This window comes from Colobus angolensis, unplaced genomic scaffold, assembly GCF_000951035.1.
Source record: "Colobus angolensis palliatus isolate OR3802 unplaced genomic scaffold, Cang.pa_1.0 Scaffold400, whole genome shotgun sequence".
NCBI lineage: Eukaryota > Metazoa > Chordata > Mammalia > Primates > Cercopithecidae > Colobus > Colobus angolensis.
Window position 1 is genome coordinate 2,275,582 of NW_012117378.1, and position 25,531 is coordinate 2,301,112.

At 37.0% G+C, this 25,531-nt stretch overlaps 1 protein-coding gene across 3 annotated transcripts in view; it reads right to left on the reverse strand.

The window, feature by feature from the left end:
• Positions 1–569: 569 nt before the first annotated feature.
• Positions 570–25,531, reverse strand: part of INPP4B (inositol polyphosphate-4-phosphatase, type II, 105kDa) — an 825,859-nt gene continuing 800,897 nt past the window's right edge. For 2 of the 3 annotated variants that reach the window (XM_011955817.1, XM_011955818.1), the window contains one exon: positions 1,252–1,441. In XM_011955817.1, coding sequence (XP_011811207.1) covers positions 1,309–1,441 — 133 coding nt within the window. In that variant the 3' untranslated portion in view covers positions 1,252–1,308. Of the gene's footprint in view, positions 1,442–25,531 lie in introns of all 3 variants that reach the window. The other variant, XM_011955816.1, reaches the window with a different exon arrangement.

Here is a 25,531-nt window from a genome sequence, read left to right on the forward strand (position 1 = left end):
TAGAAAAAAAGTTTCATTCATTCAGACTTTTGTACTCTTAGTTTCAATTCCAATGATAAATCCCAATTTCTTTTTAACTAACTAGCATTCTCCCTCAATTTTCATGCATATTTAGCATAGCAATTTCCAGAAGGGACAAGCCACAGGCTAGAAAAGTAAGAAGAGATGGTAATTCTGATTTTGCAACTCTCTTGCTGGGTGACTGGGGGTGATTAACCTAACCCATTTTTGAGTACTGGTATTATGCAAGATGATTTTAAAGGAAACTTCTACTTTGGGATTTTGGAAAACTTATAAATGTTGTTATTTTACTGAGTAAGGGCAAGTTTGAAATTCAGGGTAACAGAAAATAATTGTTTTACTTTATCATTTGTTGTGGTTGCATGTGTTTTAAAGGCTTATTAACATACACAAACCTATGCCATAACTGCATGCTTATACTGAGATGACTGCTAAAAAACATCTCAGAGAGACCTCACTGACATTCATGAACTTCATAACATAAAGTTCAGGCTGATGGGGATTTTCATTTTGGGTATCAAAATGTTCATTTTTATTTTCTTTGCAATTCATTGCAATGTTTTGCCTATCATTCTATTAAACATTCTATATTGCTACATTCACGGCTAGATCACACAACCCAAGTCAGAGTTCTGAAAAGATGCCGTGGTTTTGAAAGGTCTGTTGACTGCTTTACTCACTCCATGCATATGCCTATTGAAGAGGAGGAGTCACACCTTGACTGGATGATAGAGATCATTGTGGAACATATCTGGAAACTGCCTCAGTATTCCAGATCATGAGTTAACTCTACTGAATTGAGTGGCTACACATTTTCTTTTAATCCTTTATATTGATTCTCAGGTTGACTGTGTTCTCATAGGTTATTAAGTTGTATCACAAAAAAACTCTGCTCCTTTTCCCCCTCTCCTCTCTTCATTTGGATGGACAGTAGTGCTCTCTGAATCACCCCTAGTCCTACTGAAATGATCCTTATTTCCTCAGAAACATTTAAATACTCATGAATGAAATTTACACTTTGTGAACCAATCACAATCAGCTAGGCTCAGCACATAGAAACTTAGAACTAGAAATGACAGTACTGAGTCATGTAAGATGTTTTTAAATGGATTTCTTTCAGAGTAATATGCTGACAATGAATTCAAGTAGTTCCTAGATTTTGGCAAACATCTGTGATCATCTCCCCCACCACAAATTCATGACAATAAAAACAAACGAAAAAGACCAAGGTGAAGATTATCCAACTGAAACGTATTTGTGTTCCTGTTTATTAACATGTTGGTAAACTTAGGTGTCAGCTTTTCCATAAGTCCCCTCTGGAGGTCTGTAGTACTTGGGGAAAGCCATCAGCTGTAGCATGTTGAAAGCATACTTTCTGCATTTGATATTCTTCAGTACATTCTCTATGCGGCATCCTTCTCTGGTGAAAGGGGAAAAAGTACAACTTCATGAAACACAGAATAAATAAATATGCTTTATTTGTTTAATGCAGAGTTGCAGCAACAGTCCAAGTAAAAATAACAAAGATTCAACTCTACATTTTTTTTTCCACAAGTGATGATACATCTTACAAAATTAAATCCTAGGCCAGGCCCAATACCATTATTGCCCTCTGAAAGAGATGACTTAAGTCTCTTTACTCTTAACAGACATTTAAAATTTAATAAACTCTTTAAATATAATTTGCTCCACAATACAGCTCCACTTTAGTTTCATAAATATATCTGCCATTTTATAACATTTCCACAAATTAATTTCTCACTCTCTTTAAAACACATTAAAATCTATATGTAGCCCTAAGGATGCAGGTTCTAGAAATAAGGCATTTAATTTATTAAGTCTGGCCCTATAGATTTTTAAAGAAAAATTTCATCTCTATTTTAATTTTATTATTTTAGCTGTGCAAGGAAGAGAGAAAATGGCTTTCTGAACAGCCTGGGCCAAGTCTCAGCTTTATAAAGGAAGAGTGCTTGTCCACGGACAGTACAAAAGTCACAAGTGCTGGGAATGGTACATCAAGACACAAACAAGACCTTGTTAAAAAGAATAGAAAAGTCCTCTGAAAGCCAAATCAACCCAAACAAGAGATACAAACAGGTAATTTAATTACAAAACATAAATAGCCATTCTCTCCATAAAGTTACTTGACAGAAAAGAGTTAATTGCAGCGAAGAAGTAAAACAGGTTAAAAAAAAATTTCTATCAGCAGATGGCATCTATGATATTAGCACAGTGGAAATAAAGTCTGCAACCTCCCACATCTCTAGAACTTGTCTCAGAGTTTCAGTGTTTGTGCAAATTCAGTCTTAATTTCTTTAATAAATTTAATGGGATGAGGACAGGAGGTTCAGAACTTCAAGCTTTCAGGATTCTGTTCTTTGTCTTATTCCAAAGACAGTAATTTAAAAATTCTTCTTGAGCTAGTTAACAGTGGGAAACACTTTTCCATGAACAAAAGAGCAAAATTATCCACTTAATGCATAGTACTTTCTGTTTTTTAGATTTTAGGAAAAACAAAGACACAAATTAAACATTTTTTTTTAAATTCTGTGAATTTGAAAATGTAAAAATATTACAGCATTGTCCCCATGATTTAAAGTTCATTGTCATTTGTAGAAAAGAAAAAGGAATACAACATAAAACTTATTGGTATTTGGCTAAGAGCAATGCCAGACTTAAAATAAGCCACACAACTAGCAGGTGTGAGCTGACAAGCAGCAAGGCGACAGGATAGAAGTGTCGAGAAGTTGGCTTGTTATCAGTTAGACAGCCTGTTTCAGGATCATCGGATTCATTCAGTGCTCCCTGGGTTTGTCTGCTGTTAAATGAGGGGAAGTTAGGGGAGAAAAGAAAATAGTATAGAGTTCACATAGTAAAAGAATTTCAATCTTAAATATTCTGAAATACAATGCACTATCTTATGTAACACAACTGTTTCAGATGAAATCTTATGGTAAATTTCCCCAAATGCATCTTGTGTATTGTTTTCTCATTGTACTACATGGGCGAAGGAATTAAAACAGGAGATTCCTTTAGCTCTTTGTGCAAGAAGGAAGGGAGAAACACTGTAATGATGTTCACATGGGTTGACTATGTATGTGCAAGGAAGAATCAAATAAGCATAACAGCACCAAATCAAGACTATGAAATAAGTAAACTATGGATTAGCTCATGAAAATAATCTGATAACTATATCTTTAGAAAATGAAATGAGCAACACAGGATGTAGGGAAGCAAACCAATGTGTCTGGCATATTTAAACATACCCTCTACTGGCATTGCACCTATATAATGTATTTAAAATTATAAAAATGATTTATTGAAATGGCACGATCTTTAAAATGAACAGGACATCTGACATGCCATCCTTGCCAGCCATAATATTAGTTTAATAAAATCCAACTCAGCACCCTTCTGTTAGTTCAGCTCATAAATTACATCGCCTCCTGCTCATCTTCCTTAGATAGGGACAAATCTATCTCCTACGAACACTTCATCTGAAAAGAGATCCATATTTACAGGGTGATACCTCAGAAAATAAAAGACTTCATTTTTAGATTATTTACTTTCTGTGTAAATAAATAAAAGTAGGGGGTTGGTTTGTAATTCTGCTTAAAAGCAGCTCCAATTATGGCCAGTCTGAAATATACCATACTGATATAAATTGAAAATAAAATAATGTTCTATGCTCTAGTTCATCAGTATTCAGAGTGTTAAGAATCTCAGTCACAGTCAGTGGTTAAGGGTGGTATATTCTCTATTAGCTCTTCTACGTTTTCAGGCAAAAAACTGATTGTGGCTCAGTGTTATGAAGAATGTGGAACTTTTCAAAGGAAACTTCTAATGAAGATCCTTAGTTATGGCCAATTTCTAGCCCTTTGCAATCCCCAAACAACAGAAATTTTTGACCAGGCATTGATCATGCCAGTGTCAGCATTTACAGAAATATCAGTCATAATTATTTCAAACAACATGAATTACTTTTAAACACCAAATCAACAAATCAACCATGTTGTGCTGTGCTCTATTATATCCTCATGGTTTGGTAGGACCTAAGAACTATGTAATCAGTGACAAAGTAAAAGATTGTTTGGAAAACAGACGGTTTATTGAGCAAAGGGGGGTTTATTTTGGATTTACATTTATTCCTATTGTCAGTTGTATGAGTAACTTGGTTACTATTCAACTTTTTCCAGCACACCAGGTAGAAAATGTACAGTACTTTAGGCATTGATATTTTTGAATGTGATTAAGGAAAGCTCCCCTGTTTTATATTATTTCTCTTATTGGCTTCAAATCCCTAATCATTAATCCCAGAGAAACAGTTTATTCATTTGTTCAACCCAAAGCTTTTAGTGTCTACTATGAACTAATTGTGCTGTGTAGGCACTGGGCATACAAGGTTGGATACATCAGATAGAGATTTTTGCATTCATAATGTTTATTTTTGAGTTGGAGGAGGGGGAATAGAAAAATAAGAAAAACATCTGATAAAAGCACCGTGAAGAAAAGTAAAGCAGAAGGGAGTTTCGTGAGTGTGTGTGAGAGAGAGACAGAGGGAAAATTTTAAATAGGAAAGTCAGAGAAGTTCTCACAAGAAGGTAACATGTGATCACTGACTGAAGATAGAAAGGGAAAGCGTGATGTGGATGTTCAGATTAACTTTTCCATTGAGCGAGTAGTGCATTACCTAGTAACTTCCTGATATAATGGGACTGGAAAGTTTAGGCTGGAGGACAAAGGGGCATGAAGGAATACGGGGAAGGTGTTTTCTGCCTGGCTGGGTCTCAGTGGGAAAGCCCAGGCTCCCAGGGGCAGCAGAGAGGTGGGGGAGGGAAGTGACCTGAACTGGTGGATGGCAGACCAAACGGGAGGACAGAGTCTACAGTTACAGACCCCACTTCCATTATAGAATCCAAATAGAGACAAGGACACTAAGACCCCTGAGGGTAGCAGTCTGAATTTCCCCTATAAGAATCCCCCAAGATGATCTTGGAAGGAGGGCACACAGATCTCAGAGATGGTTCTAGATGGCTCACTGGAGCAGAGGACAAAAGTATGAGAACTTCAATATTGCCAATAGGTCTCTCATTCTATTAAAATTAATCTTTTTCATGTATTTCAAACAGTATATATTAGGAGAATAGCACATATAGAAACCACTGTGATATAGTAGATCAGAGCACAGACTCTGGAGTCAGATCAGCTGTTTCAAGCTTGGTTCTGTCACTTGCTAGTTGAGTGGCATTGAGCATGTCATTCAGTATGTCATGTCTCTATTTCCTTATCTGTAAAGTGGTGATAATAACAATACTACATCATAGAACTGCTATGAAGTAACTTATGTAAGTCAATTCTTACAAAGTTCTTAGAACAGAGAATGCCTACAGCAAGCATTCAATAACTTATGTCATTTGTATATCAATAAATAGGTACATCTTGGTAGTGTACCTGGAAACGTTTTAACTAGTATGTTCCCTCCTGCCTTTTTTTCCCCACAAAGACTCCAGATTCTATTAAATGCATGGTAAAGAAAAATATCACCAGGCCCTTGGGAGTAGCAAGAAAATAAAAAACCCTAAAACATGTGCTTTGCAGAGAGGAACCCTTATTCCCATGGAAAAGAAAAAGAAAAGAAATCTGAACAATTGCTCATCTGAGGGCCATGTGGGTCTCCAAGGAGGCTTTGTAGCACACATGCTTCCTGTAATTGAGGGGTAACCATTGCTAGCCTGGCCAATTCAGTAAAGAGGGAAAAGTGAAATTTCACATGGAAGGCTGGTCCATAAACTCGGTTCTGCGCACGTTGTGTGTCTTACCCAGTCATTACCTTCACATACAAGTCAGACACATTCCTCCTCCGCTGTGCCAGCCACACCCTCTGGACCATGGGCCAGTGGTCATTTCCAGCAGCAGAGGCTTGAAGGCAAGGCAGGGTTGGAAGAAATTGCTGTAGTGAGTGTTGTGACAGCACCGGCCAACGTGGGGGAAAAAAGCAGCAAGCCAATGCCTGGTTGGGGCCAGTTCAAGACGGTCTGTAAGTCTCCTTCAGGGATCATTAGTGCTAAAAGGAACCTCTAGAGGTCATTCTGTGATTTCCTCAACTTCCTTTGGGTCACTTTCACACATGGTTTTCCTTGCAGGTCTGATAGATTTTCAAGAAGAAAGAGCATGCCTTCAGTTTCTTTTTATCTCTCTCTCTCTTTTTTTTTTTTTTGAGACAGGTTCTCTGTCATCCAGATTGGAATGCAGTGGTGTGATAATGGCCTGCTGCAGCCTCTATCTCTCAAGCTCAAGTGATCCTCCCACCTCAGCCTCCCGAGTAGCTGGGACTGTAAGTGTGCATCACCATGCCTAGTTAGCAGTTAATTTTTGTATTTTTTTAAATAGAGATGGGGTTTCACCATGTTGCCCAGGCTTGTCTCAAACTCCTAGGCTCAAGCAATCCTCCTGCCTCAGCCTCCCAAAATACTGGGATTACAGGCATAAGCCACTGTACCTGGCCTCTACTTCATTCTTATTGAGTACTGATACTCTACTAATCAGGCCAATCAGCTAACATTTCGGGGAATAAAGTCAATAGTTTGGTTACTGTACAGTCCATGGTAAACATTCAGCCTCAATTATTGACAGTGCTGAGGCTGAGAGACCCTGCTTTAGCATGAGACTCTCTCTATATACATATAAATACATCAACTATAACCTATACATATAAATACATCAACCACAACCTATCTAACCTTTTTATAATTTAAGAAAGTAGTTTACAACCAAGTGATGTTACCCAGGGACATTGGGCAATATCTGGAAAGATTGTTGGTTGTCATAACTGTAGGAGTGGGGGTACTGCTACTGGCATCTTAGTAGGTGGGGCCCAGGGATGCTGCTCAACATCCTTCAATGCATAGGACAGTCCCTGCCACAGTCATCCAGCCTGAATGTCACTGCTGGCATAGCAGAGAGGCTGGGCTCCGGCTCTCTGTATTTCATACTTGGTTCTGTCCCAGTGATCCCCTCTTACCTCTCTCTTTCCATATCTCCAGTCTCCATCAGGAATTCTTTTACTCATGCAACCCCCATAAACAATGCCCAACTCCCTTCCAGCCCTCAGTTCCCCACAGCCTGACTCATCACAGCCTGCACAGCCAGGCTCACCACTGCCACCCTTCCTCTATCCCTGCTAGTCTACCTTCACAGACATGAAACATCACATGGGACCCCTTCCCTCGTATCCAGACCACTTCGGTCAGGAAACCATGTATTTGTTTTATGATGTCCCCTGCTCAGCGCACCAGGCACCTCCTCCTAGCCATTCCAGTCACGTTCATTCTCACCCTTGTTCACTCATAACTAACTTTCCCTGTCCTTTCTAAAGTATGGCTCTAGTAACATCAGTTTCCTGCTGGAAGCTTCCATGGCTTTTCTAGGCCTGCTAATGAAGTTGAACCCTCCTGGCTGGGACACCCTCGTCCCTGTGAGTACCAATTCTGTGACCTGGAAAACACACACACACACACACGCACACACCCCATCTCTGACTAGTTTGCCCTCCTCACTTCTTGCATAGCTCCATCAAGTACTACTGCTTCCAGGAAGCCCTCCAGGCCTGTGTCTGTGTCTCCCTGTCTCGCACATGTTTCTACCTCTTAGAAGCACTCAGCAGGATTTGTCTAAGGCTCACATCCATAGGAAGAGGCAGGCCAGCAGCCCCACTTGGCTAAACACGAGGGATCTGGAGGCCAAAAGTCTGCCTTCAGATTCTACCTGTCCTCTTAGTTCTGCCTGCTTGAGAGATTTGATTTGTCTCTTCAAGCCTCCATTTCCCTTCTTGGAAAGTGAGGTTAGGATGAATGAGATCGTCCCAACGTAGGTGCACAAAAAGCGCTGGCTTGCAAAGTCGCAGAGGTGAGTTGGATGGGACACATGCTGTGAGCTATTTTGTGCACCTACATTGGCACCTTTTAAAATGTATTTCTCTAGAATCTTTTTAACCAGATAAAGGTACTAGTCACCTAGAACCTTTTTAACTGGTAGAGATGTATAATCAAACAAGGTTGCAAGCCACTGACCTAGCCCACTGGTGTTCAAAAGTGGATGTACCAGGGTGTGGGTGGAGGAACAGAGGGCCAGGACTTGCAGCTTGATCTTACCAGCAGCAATTGTTTATGTACCACTCCAAGCCATATTTGGGTAAACAATAGTCATACTTATTTCAAGCAGATGACACAGCAATTTGAATTATACCAAATAAATCATGCTGTGGTCTGGTTGCAAAGAATAGTTGAAAATAATTGGTCTACCTCATGCTTGAACAATTCTGGCAATGAGGAGAAAACGCTTTTCAAATAAGTTCATTCCACCCACAGTCAGCTGTGGAGGGGTTCAGTCACAGAACACACATGCAGGCATGTGTTGGGGAGCTAGGGAGAGGGGCAGGAGGAGGCAAGGTATAGTTCTTTTTAAAAAATCTTTCAACTTTCAATTTAGATATGGGGGGGTACATGAATAGGTTTACTATTTGGGTATATTGCCGCTGGACAGTGAGCTTAGTACCCAATAGGTAGATTTTCAACTACTCTCCCCTCCATCCTTCTCCCCTCTAATAAGTGTGCAGTGTCTACTGTTCCCATGTTTACGTCCGTGGGTGCTAAATGTTGAGCTCCCACTTATAAGTGAAAACTTGGTGTATTTGGTTTTCTTTTCCTGTGTATTATGGTTGCTATTATCATTAATATTATCCTAGCACTACTTCCTAATCTGTCTAGTTTTAAGGTGAAGGTTATCTGTAGCACATCTTAATAACTTTATTGAAATCTTGATTCCTTTTCAATGTCTCCTATTAGGAGAGAAGGACAGAATCATCTATCAACCAATCAATCAATAATCATAGTATAAGTATCACATGCTGATTATAGATTTAGCTTAACATATTAGCCACAGTTTATCAATACAATAGTAGAGAAATATTCTTTCTCAGTAGAGCCACCCTACAGATGTTCCTCCTGGCTGAGGAGTAGAGCATTCAAAAGTCTGAAAAGTAATTTGAAAGTGTCTTAAAATGGTCCTTACTCCAAATACAGGGGACTAATTTATGACAGACGGCTTTATGTTCTACAGCTGCCAAATCTGCATGTTGTATTGTCTTCCAAGTGAAAATCACAAATTAAAAGGCTTTTGTTTTTGTCATGGAGGGGCAGTTTTACATTGGAATTAATTTGTTGTTTATTAACTTCCATCTCTGGAAATTAGAATAACACATTAAAGATGTCCCACACGTAATCATCCTATATTCAGCTGGAATTTAAAGCAACAAGGCCTAGGACACTGCTTCAGAACCTAAAGCTTAAGTCCCATGATTGTATCAGAGTAGACACAGGGTGACTTTGGGACTGCTTCCTTGCTTCCTACTAAGAATAGGACAAATTGTCATTTCTTCATGGCCACCAATGAATCTGTAAGTGCCCTGCAAGTTCAAAACACAAGGGATGTTTTAAGTAATAACATTAGTAACTTCTTCACTAGGAGATTATGACAAATAATTAGTAGCTTGCAAAGTACTCTGTCATTCCAATGTCATTAGTTTTGGCCATCACTGACCAGTAGATCACTGTGGAAGCAAATCACAATGTTGTTTCCACTGAAAACGTGACAAGATCAGACACTTAAGGGCAGTTGCTAAATCTGCAGGATAGAAAATGATCTTTTTATTTATTTTTTTAAGACCTGTCAAAGCAGTCACTTAAAATAGAAACAAATAAAAAGACATGTCTCACTTTTAAACACATCACCGCCTACAGGAGGAGATATATCCGTAAATATAAGCCAATGTGCATGACTTGATGACATTTGCTTATTTCACTTTTCTGCAAGTAACTATGCTGTATCCTAGATCACAAGTCACCCATCACAGATACTCTCTCAAATCATTCTGACTTCTAAAAATAAAAGTCAGTCTTCCTATCTTCTCCTGCTGGGTAGTTAGTTATTCATTAATAGGTTTGCTATTTGATATCTATTCCTTTAACTATAGCTATTCAAGCTTCCCAAAGGAAAATTACCAATTAAAACTGAATTGAAAAATCTTTCCTTCTGATCACCAATCTGATTTCCTCCCATGATAAAATGAGACCATTTCACATTTAATTATATGCTTCAAAGTTTGAAGCTATGGGTATACCATCCTGAAATTACGAGCCAGGATTTTAGAACCAATATCTTGCAGAGCTTTATTTGACTCAACATTCATCTGATGGATCAATATTAATAAAGTACCATGTTTCAGGCCCTGGACTGCTGAAATGTATCAGATTTAAACCCTGCAGATCTGTGTAAAAATGGATATAATGAATCTGGTATCAATAAGAGCTGTGAGTATGGCACAAGAAATCACAGGATCATAGAATCTCAGATGTAAAAATGGCTTTTAAAAGTCTTCGAGTTGAATGTGCACATTTTCTAGATGAGGAAATAAATTTAAAAATCTTTCTTATGGTTCTATGGTTCCACAGTAACAAAAAGTAAAGAATCTTGAGAATGTAGTTTCCCTAATTGACAGTTTGCTTATATCAGTCTGACAGGAAATGGAGAAGGATTTTCATTTTCAGTTTAGATCAATGTCTATGAAGTTAAATAACTCGAAATATTCTAAGATAACAAATCATCTACCTAAACTTTTAAAAGATTATAATTAAAATATTAAAAGTAGAGTTTCAGGACTTTTCAAAAACTGCAACTATTTAAATGTGAAAATGTTTATAAAAGAATATCACGAGTCAGATAATTCCCACTGGCCTAGATGTAAGCATAGCCTATATGGCCACAGGATCCCCAGCCCCGTTTAAACTGTCTTCTCGTCTAACTGGATTTCAGAATATAATTTAGAATATATTAAGTTAATCACAGGAAAAGCCCCTAAATGAGGAAATTACTCAACAGACATAAGCCAATGTCACTGCTTTGAACATCATAGACTGTTTCTAATGATTATGGATAAGTTTGGTAGAAAAGAAAGAGCAATCTTGGGCAGCATTAAGCAAAATGTCCACTCATGGGAGGTGTGAGTTCTACCCACATGTGTGCTTTTCTTGACATGGTATTCTAAGGGAAAGGTTCCTGTAAACTAGAGGATATCACAGCATGGTAGCAAAGGTAATGATAGTGGGGTTTGGGAAACCTGGCATATCAGGAAAGACTGAAGACATTGAAGATGAAAAAAATCCATTGCATTGGAGAAGAGGAAAATTTATGATTCAGTGGTTGTTGATTTCAAATAATCGAATGCTATGTAGTGTAAGGCGTAGGCTGCCTTGGAAAGGAGCAGAAGTGTGTGAAGTAGGGAGAGATCGCCTATATACTGTCCTATCATGCAATACGACATCTTTTTAGATCTTTTTTTTCATTTATTGCAAGCAGTCACACTAGTTGGTATTATTTTTCGTGTAAGCTCAAAATGGTTTCAAAATTTGATCGAGTAGCAGATCAGGGCTTTTATCCCTGTCTGTCTAATGAAAAAACCATATTCCCTTCACTTCATGATTGAGCTCCCTTAAGCAAAGCTTTTCTGCTACCTCTCAGAAGCAGGGAGATATGGTTTCCTGCCAGTTGTAAGATTAGATTCAGTGACCTCTAAAATTACTTTCATCTTGACTTTCCTGTGATTCTTTGATCCTATGAAAACATAACTGCAGTACTCCAGAGATGCATATTTTTTCTAATAGAATACTTGACTATTCAATAAGAAATCGTGGAGCTGAGGGCAAATCCGAAGCATCCAAAGCATGCTGAAATTGTATTTGGTTTCTAAAATTGTTCATGCACCGTCTTATCTATTTTCAACTTCAATATTGAAAATGAAAACACGACAACATGAATATATTAAATGTATTAATTTTTCCACTATCACTTTTTACACCCTTTGTTCCAGTTCAATGTTTTTGTTTTATAAAGTTCCTAGAAAATAGGAATATCCTCTCATCAGAAGAAGCCAGGTACTAAGTAATAATATTTTCAGAGGATGTCTAAACATTGCTTTGAAGGGAAAGGAAGTACCTATGGCCAGAATTATAATTCAAGAACAGTTAGGAAAGTGGCCTGGTATGAAATTTTCAAAAGTGCTTCATTAAAAAAAAAAAAAAAGGAAAAATAAGAGACATAATGAGTTGAGAGTATAATTGCTTCCATTAAATCATTTCAAAGAACTGATTCTAGTTTTGATCTTTGAATTTTAGAAAGGAAAATATTTGGATCAAGTCTACAGAGAAATATCACAAAGGATTAAAGGACCAAGAAAAAAATCTTGTGAAGAAGTGTTTAAGGTTAGCTTTGTTTGCATGAAAGAATGCTAATATGTGATATGATCACTGTATTTAAATATATGTAAGATGTAAAATTTTTGATATATCAATTTTTATTTTGATCTTTCTTTTTTCTTACCTTTTTAGGCTATTGTTTAAAATGTGTGCCCAAGGGAATTTTAGCAGTACTGGAAGCAATAGCTGCCTGAACTAAATACATTTATCCTTTATTCATGACAGAAAATTTGAAGTTTCCATTGGGAGGGTAATACAGAATAAAAGGATCTTTTAGGGTAGAGAGAGAAAGAGAAACAGAAAAGAAAAAGAATGGAGGAGGGAGGAAGGAGAGGAACAGACAAACACAAATCCAGCAGTGACAGGAGAGAAGACAAGGGGGCAGAGTTTGTCCAGGAGGGTGAAGCCTTGTTCACTGTTCACTTGCCTGGTGAGGGAGCCCAATAGCAGGGGACGCTGCAGAATGCATGACTGACCCTTGGTCATTAGTCAGCTTCCCCAAAGATTCCCCTGTGTTGAGTTAGGCTTGGATGCAGTGAAATGAAAAGGCATGATGGTACCATGATGTATAGGAAATAGGCACATCAGTGGCTAATGACTGAAACAGAAAAGTCTGAAAGCTCAGCGCAAAGGAAGACTGTGGCTGGAGGAGAGCATAAAATAATAGAGATTGACTTTCCACCCCCTTGGTTAGATAGGAGCTGAAAAATGCAATGAAGCTTGTTGAAAGAAAATTTTTAAAAGAAATGAAACAGGCCGGGCGCGGTGGCTCAAGCCTGTAATCCCAGCACTTTGGGAGGCCGAGGTGGGCGGATCACAAGGTCAGGAGACCGAGACCACGGTGAAACCCCGTCTCTACTAAAAATACAAAAAATTAGCCGGGCGAGGTGGCGGGCGCCTGTAGTCCCAGCTACTGGGGAGGCTGAGGCAGGAGAATGACGTGAACCCGGGAGGCGGAGCTTGCAGTGAGCCGAGATCGCGCCACTGCACTCCAGCCTGGGCGACAGAGTGAGACTCTATCTCAAAAAAAGAAAAAAAAAAAAAAAAAAAAAAAAAAAAAAAAAAAAAAAAGAAATGAAACAAAACAAAAATACATATCTGACATACCTTAGTTAGTAGACAGATAAATAGAGGAGTTCTACAAAGAAATAGGTATATAGATATAGATCTATAACTCATTTTCTGGTTCCAATACCATGTAATTATGCTTTACTCTGTACAGAATCTCCAACAAGATGACTTAGTCTTGCTTGAAAAGAACAGAGAAAAGGAAGGAGACTAGTGTCTTAAACATTCTGTAGGTGTGTTTTGTTGCTAAGGTACTTTAAAATACGAACAATCATGTTTCACTGTTCTGGTTTGTCATTCTCCTGGAGTTTGGGATAACTTTAATTCCCAGTTAAGAGGACACTAACATGTGAAATTACTATCTAAGCCTTCTGATTCTATTCTTGATAAGCACTAGTCAGAGAATAGGAGGTAAATTCATCACGACACCTGGCTGAGAAGGCAGTCTGACTTCAGGGCTGCTCTTAGCTCCCAAATAAAAATAAAAGCCCACATATACCTTAGATAATAGCCTACATTCTGAAAGTAACCTGGGAAATTTAGCAGAACTCAATAACAAAAAAAAATTAGGATATAAGTAACATAAAAAAAAAGCTCATCTTCCTATTATCTAACTCCATTAATTCTGAAGTTCTTCCCCTTAAAATGAGAATGTTAACATCTATCCCGTAGGATTATTGTTGGAATTACGTAAAGGTACTCAGAACATGCTCAATAGTAAAGATAAATAAATAAATAATTTAATATCCCTTTTGCCAGGTACAGTGGCTTATGCCTGTAATCCCAGCACTTTGAGAGGCTGAGGTGGGCAGATCACCTGAGGTCAGGAGTTTGAGACCAGCCTGACCAAACTGGTGAAACCCCACCTTTACTGAAAACACAAAAATTAGCCGGGCTTGGTGGTGGGCACCTGTAATCACAGCTACTCAGGAGGTTGAGGCAAGAGAATCACTTGAACCTGGGAAGTGGAGGTTGCAGTGAGCTGAGATCACGCCACTGCACTCCAGCCTGGGCAACAAGAGCAAAATTCCATCTCAAAAAAAAAAAAAAAAAAAAGATATCCCTTTTTGTTTTCCTTCCTGTGCCAAATCTCAGTTCTTACACAGACAATGAGTACCTTGCCATTGCTCAGTTCTGGCTCTTTTCTCTCTAATATTGAAACGCCCCAGGATTCAGGGCAGCATCCTTTGTTTTTATATATATTTTATTTCATTCAAACAGTTCCATGACTTAAATGTCATTTGATGCTGCATTACAGACACATGTACTGCATTTCCACTTAGTTGTCCAATAGACACGTTAGGTAACAAGGCTAAAACATAACTTAAGTCCTGCTTACTCTGCTGCCACCTCAGATCAGCTCTTCCCTTTCTTTCTATCACAGGAAATGACACCCACTCTCAGACATCTGTGTTAAACACCTCAGTCCTCCTTGATGCTTCTGTATTCTCTGCACTCCATAGCCATCCATCAACAAGTCAGACCACTCAGCAAGATCTCCACTGCTGCCTGTCATCTACCATCACTTGTTCTCCTACTGTCAGAAGCTATTTTCCTATCTTTTACCATGCTTGCCCCTCTATTAAGTTTCACTAATTCCTAATATATCCATTTAGACACACGGCAAAGCAACCAATGCACAATGCTAGTGGCATAGTAAAAATATTTCCTGAAGAGTTTTCATGGAATCAAAATTCAGCTGTATCCTAGCTACGCACAGGGAGCCAAGCTTGTCAAAATAGCAGTGGTGCTTATCCAACTGCAGGGAAGTGGAAATATTTTCAACTGCTCATCACCAAGAGATTGAAGCTCTTGAATCTTAAGGAAGAAGTTTATCTACAGCCTCTTTTTGCACAATCTCTTGTTTTTAAACTTGTTTCTCAAGTTTTTCAACCCCCTTTTCCACTGCCAACTTTTTTTTTTTTTTCCCCCAGATGGAGTCTCGCTCTGTCGCCCAGGCTGAAGTGCAGTGGCATGGTCTCGGCTCACTGCAACCTCCACCTCCCAGGCTCAAATGACTCTTCTGCCTCAGCCTCCTGAGTAGCTGGAATTACAGGTATGCACCCCCCATGACCGGCTAATTTTTGTATTTTTAGTAGAGATGGGGTTTCACCATGTTGGTCAAGCTGGTCTCGAACTCCTGACCTCGTGATTCACCCACCTCGGCCTCCCAAAGTGCTGGGATTACAGAGACATGAGCCACCACATCCAGTCGATTTTATTAGGGTTGAATGCTACCAACTTCTCTCAGTGATAGAATCTTGCTTCTGTTCTTTTTTGCTGCATCTGAAATTGATGGAGCTAACCAACTACGAACTGGTTCAACACCAAACACCACCATTCCCAGTGTTGTATATTCTCAAATATTAACCTCGACTCACTCTTTTGAGTCACACCTCCCAAAAGAATCAATTTGGAGTTTTTGTTCCTGAAACTATTAGAGGATTCATCATCTTCCCTAAAAGGATAGGGTCTCTCTCTTTCCTCCGGCTTTATTCTTTTCCCACTTCTATTTCCTAACTTTTCTCTTTAATTCCACTATACCATGCAAACATCATGATGCTACAATTTATGTTATCAACTCCTGGAAGTGATACAAATCCTAGAGAAACAGAGTAAGATACATTTAAGAATCTTAAGGTTTAGTTTTGGAATAACATGTACATGGCTTTAAAAAACAGCAGCAGCAGCTACATGACTATGAAAAAGGCAAAATATAAAATATACCAGAAAGGAATAACTTCCAAGGTATAGCTCAAAATGCTTTACACATATCATCAATTTCTTCTACAAAGATTCAAACACCAGGGAAATTTTCTTAGAGAAATAGAATATTGTGATGTATAGTGAAAGCCAGATAGGGTTACAAGGATTAGAAATTAGGGGAGATGGGTATAAAAATAGCATGGAAAGGCATGGAAAGAAAAATGGCAGATGTATTTGGGAATGATCCACAGCTAGCTTTGGTTATAATGATGAGGAATAAAAAAAATGAAGAATGGAAAATTAAATGCTAGGATTTTTTTTATTGCTCATCTATTTTATATATTTTCTAAAATAAACATTTGCTATAAGAAATTCAATAAAACGAGATAAGGCTATGTTGTAAATGTTTGTGGTGGATGATAAACACTTAGACATTATTCTCTAGATGGAGGGTGGGCAAACACTGAAGACTCATGAGCAGCAAAGTGGTGGGATTAGCTGTGTTGTAGGATGGCACCTAGCAGGAATAAGTAGGTTGGCTTGAGCCAGGACTGAGGGACAAGAATTGAATAAACTAGGGACATGGAGACCAATTAGGAGGCTACTACAATAGTAAAGGAAAGATATGGTAAGGGCTTGAACTGAGGAATGAAGAGGAAAGGCAAGGAAGTTACAGATTCTAAAACAGAAGTAATTTAAAAATAGAGTACAATTAAGATTTTAGAAGATCGGAAAGAGAAAAAAATTAAAAAATTATTTTCAGGTTTTAGAAAAAATGCATTATATTTAAACATGCTAAAGTTTGATGCATGACTTTAGTTAGATATAGATAATAAAAAGGTAGGTTTGGACAGGACCTATACCATAGCTCTATTCCTTATATTTCATGAAAAAAGTAGGTTAATTAGATGAAATAATCCATGTGTAGAATACATCACAAAGACAAGGGTTGAGGGCAAAACTCTGGGGGAATGCTTACATTTGTAAGGCTAGAGAAGAAGGCAGACAGTGAGGAGTGACATAGAAAACAGTCACAGATTCAAAGACTTACTCTGTAAGTATGTGTCAAATGCTGCCGGTGGAGCAAGGAGGCTACAAAGGAAACAAGGTCACCAGATTCCATGATTTTGTTATTTATAGCCTGTGACTTTCAGTCAAATTTTAGGATCAGGGATTAGGTGACAAGCAGCTGATGAATGAAGAAATGGAAGACAGCATTCTATTCTATGGAAACTACTGTGTTCAGAGCACTGATAGTGAAAGAAAAAAAAAAGAGCACAGAACCTTGCCCAGCCAATAGAATTGCTGGGACTGTTTTAGGATATATGAGACGAGGATGCTTGGAGGCACAGAGAAAAGGGTAAGTAGGGAAGATCCAAGAATAATATGGAATATTTCACCATCTTTTTGTTGTTGTTTCTCAGGAGAACGAAAAATATTTCAGGGTTAGATATTAGCCATACAATAGATAAGTTTCAATGATTATCAAAAAGTCCTAAACATTTTCCAATTCATCTGAACATGAAACTGGAGAGAAAGGTGTATAGGTGCAGGATGCAGGGAATGTGGGAAAGTAACCCAGTTAGAAAATTCACCTTTCCATTTTGTGACACAATCAGAAATCTCTGCAATATGTTCTCAGTCCTTTAGTAAGAAAATAAAGCCAAAAATGAATTTCTAAGCACCTAACAATTAATGTCAAAATAAATTAGAACACCTGTGCTGCTAAGTGTGTTTGAAGTAGCATCTTTACATATAATTTTAAAGCCCAATGTTATGAAAATCTCAAGAGTGTACATACCTATATAAACATTAATGCAGTGTATACATCTCCTGAATTGATCCCTTCTTCACATGGTTATTTGGTTTAAAGCCTTCCATTGAACATATAAACACAACACTACTAATTAGGAACATTTTATCAACACCAATGATTGTCAAAACGATTATGCCAGAATGCCTTTGTACTGGCCTTTTAATTTCTAATAACTCTAATAATTTTTAATTACCTGGGACTAGATTTTGTATCCAACATACTATTTCTGATTATGGTCATTGGGAAAGCCTTACAACTGGCTTCCCAGAACTTCAGTATCTACTCAGAGTTGATAAAGAAGTCCATCTAGTTTCCAGATGTCTACTTCCTCTTGTTTTTCTAATATTGAACATTTTCTTTTTTAAAATTGGTACTGTCCCACTGTAAGTTACAGCGACTTGGCTGTGCATGTTTATTAATCTCTTTCCATTTTTTACCTTTACCTCTCAGCCCATCTAGGAATAGGGAATAAAACTCCATGAAATATTTCCCCAAATATGTGTAATTAAATAGGTTTGGGAACGCTGGGTTAGAAAACTCAAATGGAATTTCTAATTTGCTTATTTAGTCAAGAGATATTAAGCATCTGCATTGTGCTAGGCTTTAAGTAACCTGGATATAAAAATAAAGGAGATGAATGTCCTACTTTCATGAAACTTATATTCTGGTCAAAAGGGCAGACCATAAGCAAACAAATACATGTTTTATTTTAGGTAATAAGCCCGAGGAAAAATAAGAGAGTAAAGGGCTTGAAAGCAGTGAGGGGTGAGGGCTTTTTTTCAATAAATCTATCAGGGAAAGCCTTTTTTGAGGGGGTGAGCAAAAGAAGGAGCATTTTCAATACTTGCTTCACCCTGCAGCTTTTTTTTAATTGGTAATACAAAATGTGTGAACCAATATTCTACAAAACAAACTTTGAGAAGGGCCAAGCTACTCTGCTCCTCTACCTTTCCAAATCTGGGCTCTAGTAATAACACTTCTTATCATATAATACCTATTTATGTCAACTTAAACTTTTATTGTAAGCTAAGGAACGAGTTTGGCAAGATGACCTGGAATGCCAATTTAATTTTAGAAACAATCTTTGTTAAGCATATACGATGTTTTAGACCTTTGTTAAAACTAAACTCAACTACAATCGAAGACAGTAGTGATGAGAGCACCAGAACTAAGTGCTGGCCCAGAGGAGAAAGGGATTAGCTTGGCCTTGGGGATTCATGGGCATCTCCATGGGTTCTTGTGAAAGCTAAATTGGTGCCTAAAAGACGTATGAATGTAGTAGAGTTGAAGGAGGCGGGTAATCCACGCAGGAGAAGGAAAGAACAGCATGAACAAAGGTATTAGGAAAAATTAAAGGACATATGCAGAGGATTGTGAATAATCCAAACTGAATAGACACTAGAGTGAAAAGAAAGAAGAGGGAATAAGGTAGGAAAAGTTGATGGATCCTGAAATGGCAGAGGCCCCAAAATTCTAGGTAATTTTAAAATTACTCTGTATGTAGTGGGGAAAGAGATGATCATTTTTGAACTTTAGGAAACTACTCTTTGATGGGAATGTGGAAAGTAGATTGGAAGAAAAAGGACTAGAGAAAAGGGAATTAAGTGACTACTGCAGTGGTCCTGGTGAAAAGTCATAAAGGTCTGGAGTAAAGCAAGAGGAGGAGATGAACAAAAGACCATGTATCAAAGATGGGAGTGAGTGAATTAGCATCTTAGAGAGGTCATCTTACAAGGATTATAGATAGAGGTAGCAATTAAAAACTCCAAGAATGAGGAGACAGTATTTTATCTCATATACATTTTTTTTCCTTTCTTTTCTCTCTCTCTCTCTCTTTTTTTTATAACTACACTGAAACAGATAATCAGACTGGGTCTAACAGAGCCATCATTTCTGACACTTGCAACGATTCTCTGCAATAATGCTTGAAATGACTGTGTTGTTTGTCAAGAAGATGGCTATCAGGGAGAGTACAAAATATCACTTGGAGTCAACAGTGGTAATTTCCTCGGAGTTAACTTTTTTGATAAAAACAAAGAGTGTTTCAGTAGTTTTATTCTAATAGAGCCAAGAGAATTCTAAGGGCACCATAGTTTTTTTCTATCCATTTGGTTTGTGCTTTGTTGCACATCAGTCAGAAATGACATTTTGTATCGACTATTCTGTTCAATTGTATAAGACACAAAGACACAGAGCTTGGAAAAAGGGTATTTTTTTCCTGACTTTTTAGTTTAGGCTTCTGCTAAATTGCTTAAAGCTTTTCTTCAACTCAGACTGTTAAAGTTAGAAGGCACCCTTAGAGATCACCTGGTTCAACCCCTTCGTTTTTCAGATGAGAAAGCAGAGGCCTCCAGAGAAGGACCAAGATCTCATTAGTAGTCCATGGGGTATAGAGTAGAGATTATGTGCAGAACAATTAGATTAATGATACTCTTCAATCCCACAAATAAAGCAGAATCTCTCCTCTCATACCCCATCTGGAACAGAGAGGAAAGAGTTGGTTTCTTACTTTTCAGGTTTTATATATTACGAGACATTTCTGTGCAGAAGTACTCCCAGGGATTGTAAGGGAGCAGAGGCAGAGATAGCATAGATATGAAACAAGATCTCTCTATTCCCCAGCAATCCCCATGGTATTTTCATTCCTTTTCCTAGATAATTCTAGTATGAAATTATCCTTTCTGAACCTGCCACTGTGGCTGCTATTGCACCAACTTATAAGCCACTAAGAATTCCAGGATACAGAAGAAAGGAAATTAACACTCATTCAAAAGCATCAAGTAAATTCATAAAAAGTCAATCTTAAAAGTTACTATGTATTAAACACTGACTATTTCACAAATGCTGATCACTTCACCCCAGTGGTCACCTTTAGCTTTCATACCACTCCTGTGAGGTAGGTACAAAGATCCATTCTGCAAATTGGAAAACTCAGAGATATTAGGTACTATGTCCAAACTCTCACTGGTAATATGAGGTAGAGATAGAATTTGAATCCAGTTCCTTCTGACACCTAAGTCTGTGCTCTTAACAACTGTGCTATACTTTTTTCTACATTCTCCATTGCACGAGAAACTGTAGATTATAGTACTTGCACACATGGCCTTACAGAATATGTAGGACAGCTCAACACTCAGAATAATTAGAGAGTAATAGGTAGTATTCTCTGTAAATGAAATACATGTTCTGAACCTAAAGAGTTATCAGAGTGGGCTTAGGCTTAGGGTGACTTGTGATAGCCCCAGTTCATACCTATTGTCCCAGCAGGATTTACATGGAAGGATGGAGGAAGGGCACCTGGTGAAAGATGACAGCATTAAAAAAGAGAGAAAAAGAAATAAAGAGAGGCAAGCATTTGTGGTGTTTGTTATGTTTGTGTTACATGTTTGCTACATGAGTTGGCAGGGGCAGGTATTTATGTGAACTAAGGGTGAAAGATATATGGGGGAGAGAAACAGAGAGGTGTGGTCTGATAAACGGATGAGCAGATGAGATGGGTAACCAGTAGAGGCAAAATGACCTTGAGAGCTGGCAAAGAGAAGCCACTGCAAGATCATAGGATTATACATGATATACTTGGATTTAAAATATTAGCGTGAAAATACTGTGCATGGTAGATTGAAGCAGAGCAGTTGGAAGCAGAAAAGCCAGTGAGATTATTGCAAAGAATATTGAAATAATCAAGATGTGAGCCAAATAAAACAGGATCAGGGTGGCAGAGAGAACATATCAATACCAAAGGACACATTGAGGGGGAAGAAATGGCAGAATTTTGTGCAACAGACTAGTAATTAAGACTTACATCATTGTTTACAATTACATTGTCAACAACTTTGAGATGCTATCACCATGGGCAGTGAAAGAATAAGAGGAGCTGGTTTACTGCACTCATGAAGTTTTGGAAGTACCAGCAAACCAAAATTATAGCACATGTTACCAGAAAGTTGTTTATAGTAATTTAAAAAAACGTAACGGAAGAATGCTACCATCATATAGCACAGAAAACATAGACAATCTGACCTGTTATGTGTATTTTAGTTTCAGCAAAACATCATGTCATAATATATGAATTATGCTAACTCAGATTTTGTTGGTTTTGTTCTATGTAAATTTGTACATTTGTTTTGGCTTATAGTTGCATGAAAACTAAAGACATAGGAAGTTTATGTCTGGTTTTATGTTTGTATATCTATAGGAAACATGATAATTTATGCCTGAAGGAAGTTATGTGATAATTACTTTTTCTTAAAGAGGTCTATTCATAACTTGAGTTGAGAAATAGAAATCTAATACAAATAAGGTTGTTTTTTATACTACTGGCTTTGACAAGCTAGTAGCTATCTGTGATTTATGACTGTATAGGTTAAATGGACTGGTGGTTTAGAAATAAAACTGTAAAGGGATAGGAAGAAAATAGATTAGAAAAGCAACAACAGTAAGTAGTTGCGACTGTATCAAGAAGTGTATGTTGTGTATGTCAAATTCTGAAGGATGAAAAAAGAATGAAGAAATATAAGACATAAAACTAACCATATAATCGACGATTGGTACTCAAGACTTGGTACAATAGCTGCACTTGGCTAAAATGTGAGTTTTGTCAGTATGTGGTGGGCACTAAATATATTTCTTTCTAGAAAGATGAATATATGAATAAGCAGAAATTCATTTTGTGACAAAATTAATAAACGGTAATTTGTAAGATATATTGAAATACAAAGTACCAAGAAATATGAAAGGCAATTCAGACACCATAACTCATTACTCAAAATCACAAAACAATCAACTGAAGCCCTATGTTCATATTCACATAAAATACCACTGATATTGGAATCTGATTTTATGACTTTTCATCAGGTGATGAATTACTGTCGTTAGACTCCTGCATCACATGGCTCAAATAGTTTTATTTTTCAATTCATTTTTTTCTAAATACAAGCAAATAATTCACTGAAAACTGCTGCCGAAAAGTTGGCTAGGGGATAGGGAAGAATTGACTTAGTACAAATGAGATTCCAAACTTAATCTAATAGGTATCTAAAACATGCTTATGTAGAAATCTGTAGCTAAAATTTACCAGGTTTCTTATCCTTTTGTTTTAGGGGATTGTAACCAAAAGGATGCCATTCTGGTGAAAGAAGAATTAGCTGTCTCTCTCATTACTTTAACATTTTTCTAATAAGAAGTATTTCAATGAAATGAATAATTAAAAACAAAAACTAATTAGCTAGTGAATTCTTATAATTCTACAAATATCAGGTTTTTAGAGATTTTCAGAAGATAGCACTGTACATGGCACATAGCGATTCTACATATATTATGGGATTCTCACCTCCATGGTATACAGGCTTACAGTGTAGTGCTTATTTACTGAGGACTCAGACAATCCTAGGTCTGAATCGGGCTTATTCTCTTCCTACCTGTGTTATTTAGACGAGCTATACTTTGGTTAATATTTAAAATAGGGATAATATAATCATTAGATTAATGTGAAAGTTAAATTTTTATACACGCAAAAAATCATGAACAGAATCTTTAGCATGCCTAGCATATGTTAAATACCATCATCTCTTGGTACCTACAGTGTGGTGGATTGGCTCCAGGATGGACCACCATGGATAACAAAATCCGGAGATGCTCATGTCCCTTACAGCTGGCCCTCTATGTCCACAGATGCAACCAACCACAGATACAACCAACCACCCATCGTCTGAGGAGGATCCCATAGATTTAATTATATACAGATAATTATTAAAGATATTATCTGCAGAATAAATTATTAACATGCATAATGATTTCTAAAGAGAAATGTTGTTGCTCTTTTATTATTAAACTATTTATTCCCTAGGAATTATTTAAAATTTCTCCAGAATTTGCTACCTGATTGATTGAGTATAATACATGTTCTTTTGTGTTGAGATATGCAAACTAGATAAATTGCATATTTGTATAAGTAAAACAAATATATAGGTTTCTCTCTTCTCCTTCTACTCCTCCACAAACAAGCATATATTTATAAAATAACACTAATCCTCAAAAAGATACTACAGCCAAGAATACATTGAATACTTTCATTAAACATTGTTTTGAACATAATGGCATTACTTTACTGGCTAAAATTAATAGTGCTTAAATTGCCTAGTTTTCTAAGACAGGTTTTCCTATATAGTATTCTATGAGCATTGTTATAGAATAATAGATACTGGGTTAACAACAGCATCTATTATGATAGATTATTTATGGTAGAGTTTTCCTAAGACTTTAATATATAAATGAGACTTCTGGGAGCTAGCACCATGCTATTTCTTGGACTTGGATAGTGGTTTCACAGGTTTTTGCTTTACAATTATGTTTTTGAAATGTACATCTATTTTTTATTCATTTTACCGTAAATACACAAAAAATGTCTTACGTATGTTGTGATATTCTATGGCAAAATAGATTATAATTTTCTCTTGGTGCACATATTTAACATCTGTGTTGCTCTACAAGGGTTTTAAAAGATGTTTAAAGCCACCAACTCATTAGAAAGTAAACCATTTACCTAAATTGATATGCACATACCAAGATCGTGATGGCTCACAAGCTAAGTAGAAAATTAATACAGATATCATTTTGTTTTGATTTGTAACCTAAATAAATGTTTCCCTTTTCTTTTCACTTGGTAAAGGATGAAATCTAGGGTTCTCCTAAAAATCTGTGGGTCCAGAACCTATCATTACAAGAAAGCAATGTGGATTCTTTATAAGTACAAGCAAAGGTAATAACACTGTTCTCATCTCATTTTTCTTTGACGGTTTTAGTTTGAAAAAAATATAAAATGACACATTAGACTGAAATAAAATGCTCTGACTTCCTTAAAACCAACAGGTCTTTTTTGATCAAGAATAGACTATTTTTATCAGACTACCATTATATTTAAATACCTTTCAACTATTTTACAAAAAGACCTCACAAATTGTCCAAATATTTATACCTTTAATAACTTTAAATACTAAATGTCTTATAAATTAGATAATGAAAATTAAAAAGATTGGATATAGAATAAATTATTAACATGCATAATGATTTCTAAAGAGAAATGCTATTGCTCTTTTTATTAAGCTAGCTTATTTATTCCCTAAGAATTACTTAAAATTTGCCCCCAAATTGCTACCTGAATACTGAAGTATAACCCATATTCTTCTGTGTTCATATAAACCTTTTTTTTTATTCTTTAGATTTCTAAAAAACATGACATCAATTTTGCTATGCTAAATAAGTATTGTATATTACACTTTTGGAAACACTTAAAGACATAAAACATTTCCAACAGACAAGACATGCACAAATAACTGATTTCCCCCAGATTTTTCTATAAATTATATAGTCATTTTAGAGCTTTTTAACAAGAACTCTGTTGATGAGATTTAAGCACAGTTATTGGGGAAAAAAGGCTCCTTTTAAGGAAAAGTATTAAAAATGATGGGATTTGGCAAATGGGAACCATACTTATGCAAAGGACACATTGGGGAAGTGGGTTCTGGGCTTGGTGCTCTCACTGACTAGTGGTGTGTACTTAAACTTCACTTACTAAAATGTTATTTGGGAGAATTGGCCTAGGTACTCTCTGTAA